The sequence below is a fragment of the Ixodes scapularis genome, unplaced genomic scaffold (genome assembly GCF_016920785.2).
Source record: "Ixodes scapularis isolate PalLabHiFi unplaced genomic scaffold, ASM1692078v2 PGA_scaffold0__279_contigs__length_252992795, whole genome shotgun sequence".
Lineage (NCBI taxonomy): Eukaryota > Metazoa > Arthropoda > Arachnida > Ixodida > Ixodidae > Ixodes > Ixodes scapularis.
Window position 1 is genome coordinate 5,856,208 of NW_024609835.1, and position 11,224 is coordinate 5,867,431.

Below are 11,224 nucleotides of genomic sequence, written 5' to 3' on the forward strand. Positions count from 1 at the left end.
AATGCGTCCCCTACAAGTGGAGCGTGAAGCTGCACTGTCGCTCGCTCAGAAAGAACCGCAGTGCATCGGATATTAATTCATCAGACTTATCCAGGTTTCTTTTCTCCCCTTTGATGTCCTTTTGGTTTATAATCGCGAGGTCTGTACAAACGAGAAGTACCCCTTAATCTGAATTGTTCCCATATCTAGCAGGTCCGGTGCCCTAATTAAGTTTTCGAAGACAACTAAATAGAGAAAAACATATTCACGAAAACCGTATGGAATGCACAAATTATTAATTAATACCCATCTGGAGTCTATATCCCACGTTTTCGTAATGGTATCTCAAATCACTCGGAATGTGCGTCTTAAAATCATGTTTTTAAGTTTTTTTTTTTTTTTTTTCACGTGCCTAAAGGCCATTAAGGTTTGTTTAGGTTACAGTTATGTGAAAATGACTGTAAGCTTAAAAGGAACGCAAGTTTATCGACACTCTGTAATATATGTCCCCGCGTAGTTAGGGGCAACCTTGTCGAGTAACGTAGGATTACTATAGAGAACCCGAACAAAAAAAAAAATATTGTCATCAGAGTTATCAATGCACCGGGATAAAAGTCAATATCTGACAATAATACGGTTTAATGCGCTTGAAAACGTGCATTAAATTCATACGATACAAGTAAGGAGACGAAACATAAATAATTATATTTCGATGACAGTAATGCAAAGGCATTCAACTATGGCAACTAATTTCACAAGAATCTCTCTTCGTAACAAGAAAAAAAAAAAGTATGTGGAACGTGCATTCTTCCGCCGGATGGCACATAACGTTCCTCTCTCTCAGCTGTCGCTATGTCGGTACGCGGCTGATTTGGGACACCGGGAATTCCCTTTCGAGCGCCTTTGCACCGACGGACGCCTTTCTGGGTTTCCTGTTTCCGTTGCATCGCTGATTCTGCAAAGCACGGGACCTACATGGCCAGTTGGGCAGAAACACGTTGCCTACGCTTTCACTGTTTCTCCCTCACGTTGCGTGGCATAATCCTTCTAGACTTATAGTACGTGAGTTTGTCTTGATCGCGAATTCCGTACGCTATTATTTGGAGCACGCTAGTAGAGTTCTCTCACCAATAATTTGCGAAACAACGACGTGTATGTTTATCAATCGTTTTTCGTGTGTTATTAATAAATTGCAAAATAGTACGGGCAGTTCTCAACACTTTTGGTTTCAAAACCATTCGTTCTGAGATTATTTATCTCTCATTAAAAAGTTAATTCCGATTACTGATTCCTAAATGAAACGCTATACGCATGTTCTTGATATTTTTGCTGTAGAAAGCGCACTTAGCCACAGCTAACATATTTTTTTCCGTACCGTAATCGATAACGAAACCTTGGCTGTGAATAGTGTCAATTCCTTTATTTTCACAGGGAGCTATTGCCTCTGCCTCTCAATCCAGTCGATGTACTTGGAAACTTGGGTGTAGACGCCCGGCCTGTCTTGGCGGCCGCAGCCTTCTCCCCAAGAGACGATTCCCGAAAGGACTATACGACCGTGTAGACGCTGCATGGCGGGTCCGCCTGAGTCACCCTGTGGAAAAAGTAGAAATTAAGAGGCGTTATTTTTTTATCACCACGTCAATTTTTCTGACAGGACAGAAATGGGCGCTTGCACGCAAGGGTGAGAAATGGTTTAAAAACTGATATTTAGAAATAAATTTTAATGTATAGGTTTGCTTCTGTCTACTAAAGTCTGTGTAAAGACTGTCTACTAAAAGCCGTTTTACATGGTGCTTTGTTTTAGACGAACCGTGTTTGCGGAGATGCGTAGGTGGTACCATCATCTTACCCCCTTTCTGAACACCGATAATTATACTGGTTGTGGGGCATCTCAACCCGGCCTCTGCTTAACTACTGACGAGGAAGAGTCAATTTGTAATGATTTACTGGTTAATGATGCCTGTAATTATCAGTTTGCGTTTGGTTTCTGATTGTCTTTTAGGGCGATGCAGCCGTTACAGATTTTCTTCAAAGATGATAGGACGTTTCATGCTAGCCCCCATGAAGCTAGCCAGATGCGCACCGTATTCCATTCCTTCAGCTGAAACTGGAAAATCGTGCTAATCGAACTTTTTGATGTGCTGATTCTGGCCTGCTTTAATGACGGAAGAAAAAATTAATCAAGGTATGTACAATGCTTGTGCGAGCCTCACTGGCATCAAGAGCACGACTCCTGTGGTTCGGTTTTTCTTCATATCATACGCGAAGCTTTTCCACGTCCTTCAGCTGTAGGCTTCTCAGGACAGTAATAACTCGTACTCCTCAGCATTTAAAATCAAATTTCCTTGTCTGTCTACTTACGATTCGCGCACGGAGTATTGCTATATGTATTTCGGACAACTTCATTTTTGTTTTTAAACTTAAAGACGAAACAAACTGTGGGGTTCATTGACGCAGTACCACTGAGTAAAATGTCTAAAGAAGCATTCGATAAAAGAAAAATTGTCATTCTTAGTTAGAGATATATACTAGCGCAAAAAAGGCAAGGACAAGAAGTAAACAGGAAAAGCGTTAAGTTTCAGCTAGCTTTACTTAGGAAAAACAAAGCACGTGTACACACCACTCGCGAAGCAGCAACACGTAAAAACTATCAAGTCAGTATCCGTTCATGCAAGAACTTCAATTCAATCCCATGGAGCACAATTGTTGTGTCACTGACACATGCCGTCCTACATATCTTTTTTTAATATAAAAAATGCCTCCAAAACATTACGAGCGACAGTCTCATGGCTTCTCTCCAGAATTCTTATTGGCTGAAGTGGCGGAAAACCGCCAGATAAGTTTCAATGTAGAGGCAAATGCGAGCTATATTTATTTTTTTACTGATATTGAGTGCTCCATGGGAGCTAAAAATAAATATGGCTCGCATTTGCCTCTGCATTGCAACACGTGGGGCTGTGTTCCGCGATTTCAGCAGATAAGGATTCTGGAGAGAAGCTGAAAGACTTGCTAGATAACTTATGTAGACCTCTTTTATAAAAGAAAAAAAAGGGACCGCATGAGTCATCGACACGTCAATCGTGCTCCATAAGGTTGAATCTCAGTTTTTGCGTGATCGGATACTGACTTGATAGCTTTTATGTGTTACTGCTTCGCGTGTGGCGTGTATATATCCATTTGCTTTTCCTGGGTAAAACTAGTTGAAAGTAAGCGCTTGTTCTGTTTACATCTTGTCCCTGTCTTTTGTTTAGCTCAACAACGTACCCTACATTTACTTTCTAAAAAAAATATTATTTCTTTTTTGTTGAGAATCAACTACTCTTTATTTTCTTACCTTGCAAGAGTCTCTTCCCTGGCTGAGATCTGCCGCACAAAACATGGTGCCTTCATGAAAACGCTGCCCATAATATTTATGGCACGTCTCATTTGGAAGAATTGGCAACGTAGCTATTTGTAGCACTGTGGATTGCGCTTTACCACCTGAAATAGATTAAAAAAAACTTACCTAAAGAATGTCGGCTTTCGATAAAGATGAAAGATGTTTACAAATGTCTGTAATGCAAAATTAGAGCGCAGCTCTTGAGAGAAGGAGGGGAGGGGACAAAGGAGAGAGTAAGGCCCTTCTCCTCGTCCTACTCCTACTCCATCGCCATCCACTCCTCTCCATTCCTCCTCCAATTCAGTTTCCCCGCTAAATTTAGCGGGGAAAATGACGTCAAACGACTTGGTGTTATGTCCCCTATGAACAAATTCAGTTTCTTCGCTAGATTTAGCGGGTGAATTTACGACACGTGACCTCACCACCAATTGAATTCCCCGCTAAATTTAGCGGGGAACTGAGTTGGTTTTGTGGTCACGTGACGTCCATTTTCTCGCTAAATCTAGCAGAAAACTTAATTCGCCCGCTAAATCTAGTCGAGAAAGTGAATTTCCCCACTAAATTTAGCAGGGAATTGAATTGGTGATGAGGTCACGTAGCGGGGAATGGAATTAGTGCAGAGGTCCTTTGACGTTATTTTCCCGATAATTTAGCGCGGTTACGCCGATGCCGACGCCGACGCCGCGGAACACGGAAACGGGCGCCTAAGAGCTGTGCTCTAAGAAATAAAAGATGTTTACAACTCTCTGTAACGCAAAACTAAAGCGCAGCTCTTGTGGAGGAGGAGGGGAGGGTATGAAGGGGAGGGTGTGAGTCCCCTTCCGATCGTACCCTCCCTCCTCCCCTCCTTTACGCTCCTATTTAGCGGGATATTTACTGAAAAGTTTCCCGCTAAATTTACCGAGGAAATCGACGTCACGTGACCTCAACACCAATTCAGTTTGCCCGCTAAATTTAGTGGGGAATGATTGACGTCTCATAATGTGACGCGCGCGGTTACGCGGACGCCGATGGCGACGCCGCTCTAGCCCGTAACGAGCATCTAAGAGCTGCTCTCTAAAAGAAAAAACCTTTTGGCAAAAAGCGGAAACGCGTTCTGACAAATTAAGGTATATACATATGTGTGCGTGTGTGTGTGTGTGCGTGTGCGTGCGTGCGTGCGTACGTGTGTGTGTGTGTGGGTGTAAGAGTGAGAATTATGAACCGATAAAGAAGGAATATAATTTTACAAGAAGGCCAAATTGTTTTCAAGGCAAAAGAAGATCTCCAAAATTCCTGGACCATGCATAGTTTTCGATTTGATCAAGCTAAATTGTGACTGTGCTTCCGTTTATTAGAATTCAGTGAAGTGCATCTATCTTTGCGTAAATAATCATTCAGAAGTGGCGACCTTTAGTTTAAAAAACATATTTTGCCATGTGAACTGCCAAATATTGCTTCCTGCTGTCATTATTTGAAACGCCAACTTTATCTGTACATAACATGACTCTGTTAACAAGGACACACTAATACTGGTTTGTCCTATTTATCTATCAAAGCTCAGGGCTAGAAATCAAATCCACGGATGTAGTGAGAAATTCTTTTGTAGGGCAGCAATGCAGGCTGAAAACGTTGAGGTTCAATGCTTTTATTATCATTAAACTGTGTAGCGTCACCGATTTCGTGTTCGCGCTAAATGTGCTCAACTCTACGCATAATGAATGCTAGAAAAACCAGTGTAAAAATATTATTTCGGGACTTACATAACCAACCTTGAAAAAAAAACAAGAATTAAATATTTTAGAATTACGAGAAGGCAATCTTAATATTATGTCCTATCGCGACTAAAACGATTTGACTTAGTCTTTAATTAATTTACCTTCTTTTTGCCACCCAAATCCGCTCACTGCAACCGCCCCAATTGGAGTGGCTCCTTTTGGCGGCAGACAAATGGTTCCAATGTAACCGTTAGATCCCCGAATGTCAAATGGTTGTCGAAGCTTTAGAATTCCGATGTCATACTTCTGATGTCCATATCTTCCGAAAAAGTCTTCATGTCTTATTCCCCGAAGAACCTAAAACAAATATGGTTGTACAGCAACGCTCGCAGTTATCCATGTCTTCTATGGTCGCTGACAGGTTAAGAATTCAGTGGAAGCTCCTTCCACCTCTTTCCACTTTAGCAGAGCGAACACTGGAGAGAAGCTGACCTCCTCGCCAGCGTTCGCTCTAGTAAAGTGTAAATAGGTGGAAGGAGCTCCACCTGAATTCTTAACCTTTTAGTAACTAAAGAATTTCTCGCATATTGGCTGATATTTCTTACCACTGCAGAGACTTGAAGCATGTCACCTTGTTCAATTTTTTCGATTTTTGCTTTGATGAGCTTAAATAATGTGTCACTCATTAAATAATGCGTACATAAAATCAAGGGAAAGTTTTGGAAGCTGAAAAGCTTATAGATTAAAAGGAAATATTGAGTTTCAAGACTGAAAGTAGTAGTAAATTCAAAGTTCGAGCTATTTACTCACCAATTTAACATTACACACCCGCTATTTAATTCTGAAGACGATAAACTAATTTCAACGTTAAATAGAAGCAGTCATTTTAGCGTATCACCCCAGTCACATTACAATATTACAGGAGCTGGTCTGGCAGGGTGGTTATGATTTGAGCCCGTTCTCGTTTCGCCCTTCCCACTGGGCCCTTCTCAAAACAACCATTCTCAAAAAGATCTTCTCTCTTGGAACTGTCGCATTTGGCCCTTTCCTGTTTCGTCCTTCGCATTTCAACCCTCCTCATTTGGGTCCGTTCTCGTTTCGCCCTTCTTACTTGGTCATTGTCAAAACAACCATTCTCAGAAAGATCTTCTCGTTTTGGCCCGTCACATTTGGCCCTTTCCCGTTTCGTCTTTCTCATTCCAACTCTCCTCATTTGCGCCCGTTCTCGATTCGCCCTTCAACCCTGGACCTTTTCAAAAAAGCCATTCTCAAAAATATCTCGCTTTGACCCGTCGCACTTAACTCTTTTCATACCAAAATCGTTTTAGGGTAATGTTAATAAATGCATTCATATATTTTGTGCGTGTGTGTTGGTGTGCCACGCTACAGGCATACTTTCTCTGCTAAGGATTTTAGCAGTGCCTCGAGGTCGTCGTGAAAAGCTAATAGCTGACAATAAAACAGACCAACTATTTACCGCAGCCAGATCATATTCCGAAATGTCAGGTTGGTTGAGGTCTCTCGACTTGGGACAATACCACCACTTTTATAATGCAGTGGTTCTCAAATGGGGTCTGCGAAGGCATCCTAGGGGTCCGCGAAGCCCTGTCTTAACAGTCAGGCACGGCAATATTAGTTGTCTTTCTTCACGTTGAGAAGAAACTTTCCAATTTTCGGGTGAGTACTCTCGTGTGTATGTCAATGAGATAAGTCTACTTCACACTAGCAATTATTTATATTAATTTAGTAAATCATTATCATGATAACCTATGATAACCCTTCACCTCACCACGAACGGGGTCCTCCATCATCTCCGCCTTTCTACAAGGGGTCCGCGAAACATCAATTGTTGAGAACCACTGTATTAGGTATGCTATTTCTGTTCAAACAAAGTTTAAAAATGAAATATTCATCGCTTTTTTTTCTCATTTCCTTGGAGGAAGGGAAGGAGGCGGGCGTCATTGTACGATTCTCAGTGCGTACCTCTACACATAACATATATCTGATGGTATGTTGGGGGCCCAAGCAACGTAAGGCTCATCAATGGGCGAAATGAGAATGGGTCCAGTTGCGAAATATACAATTTGGATCTTATGACAAGGTTCAAACAAGGCGGACCAAATGAGAATGGGACGAAATGCGCACGGTCAAAATGCGAATGGGACGTTTTCAGATAACGCGCAAAATGAGAATAGGCCCAGTTGCGAAAATCACGATTCGTATCTTATGATAAGGTTCAAACGAGAAGGACCAAATGAAAATGGGACAAAATGCGCAAGGTTCAAATGCGAATGGGACGTTTTGAGATACACCCGGTCTGGCACACCATAAAAGTGATACAGTAATGTTAATAAGTTTGGATAATGCTTATTCATGAAATTTACTATAGGTTCTGCAAAATACACTTCTGCACAATGTCCTGTAATGGAACATTATGTAAATGGAGAAAGGTTGCTAATTGCAAGTTTTAATAATATCGGAACTTCGTAAACCAGCATTTTATTATTGTGCTAAGCGCTTAGGATTATAAACTCACCTTTCGTTTCTGAACAAACAATCTCTCAGGTCCGCTGTGATTTCGATATCTAGTTCCAGCGATAACTTGAAGATCTTTGAAGGTGAAGCTGAAATACAATGAATTATTGGTATTTATAAGCAATCAAAGGTTTCCTACATGCCACCAGTTTATTTCTAACATTTTTACGGATTGAAGCTGTTCACGTACACACATATTTTTATTCATCAAGAGTTGAGTAGTTATATCTACTATATCTGTCATTCTGTAACAATTCTGTTGTATATTGAGCAATTAGGATAGACAAATTATTTATGCATAGCAAAAATAACATTATCGGCTGAGATATAAAAGGAAATGTAGCAGATTCATTTAATATTCGCGTGATTATGTACTGAGATTCTGATGATAACTATAGGGGTTTAATGGCACAGTAGACACTAAAGCCACATCTTTAAAACAAATTTAGGTATGCTGGCCCAGGTACACTCACTGTAGGATCAGATGCAGATTAGGAAGTTTATATTCCATATTACACTGCTTTAAAAAAAATTCCCAAGCACAATTTTTTGATGATTATTACATCCACGGTACAGAACCTTTCACATTGTACAGGAGAAACAATATGAGCTATAGAAATTCTATGTTTTATCCATACTTCTCTAATCAACAGAATGTATCAAGCCTGTGGAAACTCAAAATACAAATAAAACGATGGAGAAGACGCTGTTCAGCGTGGTTGAATCTAATTGGCAAAGCTACCTAACCCCAATGGCATCTTTTTCGGTCTGGGGTACGCAACACCTTATAATAATCAGCATAAATTATTGACCCATGATCGACAAGCTCAAAGTTCATTGTCTTATTCACGATTTTCTAAAAACACAATGCGAGAGTCAAAAAATCACGTTGAAAATCGTGCAAAAAATATGCAGTTTCTCCCGTAAAAAAATTCACAGTAATATTTTCACCTTAAAATAAACTGTGCATCGCCGAACACCCTTACTCTGCCCAAATGTCGTGCTAGCGGTTTGAACAAGGTACCGAAGTTTTAGAAATCCCCTTAATTAATGATTAAAAGTGATTTTTTTAAGTTTTAGGGGGAACACGGGATGCGTTTTTGTCTTTTTCTGTAATTGGGGCCATTCAGCTCTGCCACAATTTTCCCATTGAAAATATCAGAAAATCTCTTAGAACTTCAAGATGACAGCGGTTAGTTCCGTAACCTTGGCATCTCATTCGAACCGCTAGCGCTACATTTGTGCGGAGAAGGAGCGGTAAAGCGCACTTTATTGTTGTAATAAAACAAAATAGTCTCCGTTTTCAGAAACGCGCAGGACGTTGCAGACATATACCAAGAAGATGAACCGAAGTACAACCTTCACCCAAAAATATAATTTATAGAGACTTATTATAGCAGCTGATATTCAAATTTTTTTTACTGTGGATGAAGACGGAGAACATACATGGACCTGTATCATTTATTGTGAAGGTCATGCTTTACTTAACTACAACTGACATTTTTTTCTTATACCGCGTATGAAGACAGTGGAGGGGTTTTTAATCAAATTACAATCCGGAGACTCGCGTTTCATTGAACTGTCTTCGGTATAATAATCTTACGCACTTGACGATGCAATGAGCAGCCGTGACAACTTCGTTTGGAGAGATCAGGCTGCCGCCACAAAACTGTTGTCCATGCCATTCAAGCAGCACCTGTTCAGGTCAAACGTATAATGGCAGAAGAACGAAGTCTAACGTCTGCAGTGCTTTATTCAACTAAAAATGTGCTGGATAGTGACATGACGCTCTCAGTAGTACTGTCCCAATACAAAAATGACGGCAGATAATTTATCGACATAGTTGATATGAAAGGAGTGAAACTGTCTGAAACGCGCTCTTAATTAAAAAAATAAGGATCTATTAAAAAAAAACGTTTCGCGTTCTTTTGTTTCTTAAAATTTGGTCACTCAGGTTCTTTCTAATAGCTTTTATGCATTAATTATTACAATCCACCACTATCGCTACTGAAAAGATACTATCGTGCGCTCTGTCGGTAAAAAAAAAAGTTTTATTTGGTCGCGGTTCGTTGTGGCCAGCGAAGTGCATTGTAATAATCGTATTTGTTTTGAAGGTTAGCCATCTGAAGTTTTGTCTTGTAATTGTAATTGTGCATTAGTTAAGTACAACGGTTTCTCTCTCCAAATAAACGCGAAAGCATTGTCGCATGTACAGATTGGTATGGTTAAGCTCCTGATGCCTCCTTTTTGCATAACGTTAAGTAGCTAACTATTTTATCCTTCATCGAAGAATACAGATTCCAGCGTTTTTTTTTTTAAGGCTTTTTGTTCATGCCATCAAGACTCTTTGCCAATCTGCATAACTTCAACCAGTCGCTACGTGAATAACGCACAACGATAATGAGTTCTCGCTATAAGGACGTGTTGTCATCTAGGCGCCGTTTCCATTCTTTGATAACTGGTTGTTTGATCTTTTTAATTTGTTTTTCAAACTTTAAAGGTCGTCAGCGTTCTTTTTGTTTTACACTTCGTAAACAGACCTATATATTTAATTCTCTGGACTTAATTTTTATATCAAGCTGATTATGTTTTCTTAATAAAATACTGTGCCTCTCATGAGCGCTTGCGAGTAAGGATGGTTCAAATTTTGCTGTTTTAATAAGATCGACTGGGATTTGACCGCTAATTATTGGTTACGACGAGGCGCTACTACGCATTACTGTGACAAATTAGGGCCGCGTACTCCCTTGTAGTGAAATGCAACGCAGCACAACGCAGCGCAGCGTTGTTTTTTTAATGCCTTCCTGACAAAAAAAAACAGGCAGCTGATCATTTGTTGCGTAATATGAAAGCCACAGTGAAATACAATGGTCGCATTTAACATTTCATTGCGATGCTAGAAAAATGTGTTTTAAAATTTAATTGTGCCACTACTGTTGATTATATTACAATTAAATGCAAAGCTGCAAGCGAGCTGGACAAGAATGACGAAAATAAACCCTGGAGAAGGGGAACAAGAGGGACAAAGGACAAACACAAATCTCCAAACAAAGCTAGGTGACTAGTGCGCGACCGAAAAAATCCGTCTGGTCCGGGCATCGAGCCCGCGACCTCTCCATTTTGACAAAAATGACGAAAATACTGGAACACTTTAAATGGAGAGGTTTCGGGTTCGATACCCAGACCAGGAGGATTGTTTTGGTCGCGCACCAGTCACCTAGCTGTGTTTGGAGGTTTGTGTTTGTCCTTGGTCCCTCTTGTTTCCCTTGTCCAGGGATTATTTTCGTCACCACCAATGTCAAGGTTTAAAATTGTCAACCGAATGCAAAAGCAAAATACATTTGTTCAAGTTGCGAAATCAGAAGGCCGAACTTACCTGCCATGGAAACTCCGCCGGCAGAGCGTTTCTTCCACCGACAATCCTTGCCCTTAAGTGTTTGCTTTCTCCACACGCCAGGACTAGAATATAGCCAAATATCGTATGTAGATGCATTCTTTACACTCGGTAATTCCTCCGGCAAGGTGCAATTGGACATGGATCAATAAGACGTGCCATATATGATGAGTGAAATGCTCTGGCCAGTGTAAAACTTTAGTATGCCTGAAAATTCATGACATGCTTGAAATGCTACAA

At 40.5% G+C, this 11,224-nt stretch overlaps 1 protein-coding gene across 1 annotated transcript; it reads right to left on the minus strand.

Annotated features, from left to right (window-relative positions):
* Positions 1-1,414: 1,414 nt before the first annotated feature.
* LOC8027135 (plasma kallikrein-like) lies at positions 1,415-8,101 on the minus strand. The gene is made up of 5 exons (XM_042290221.1): positions 8,064-8,101; positions 7,592-7,679; positions 5,217-5,412; positions 3,314-3,459; positions 1,415-1,570 (listed from the first exon to the last, which is right to left on the minus strand). The coding sequence occupies exons 1-5, from the start codon at positions 8,099-8,101 to the stop codon at positions 1,415-1,417; spliced, it is 624 nt and encodes a 207-aa protein (XP_042146155.1).
* Between the last annotated feature and the right edge of the window lie 3,123 nt (positions 8,102-11,224).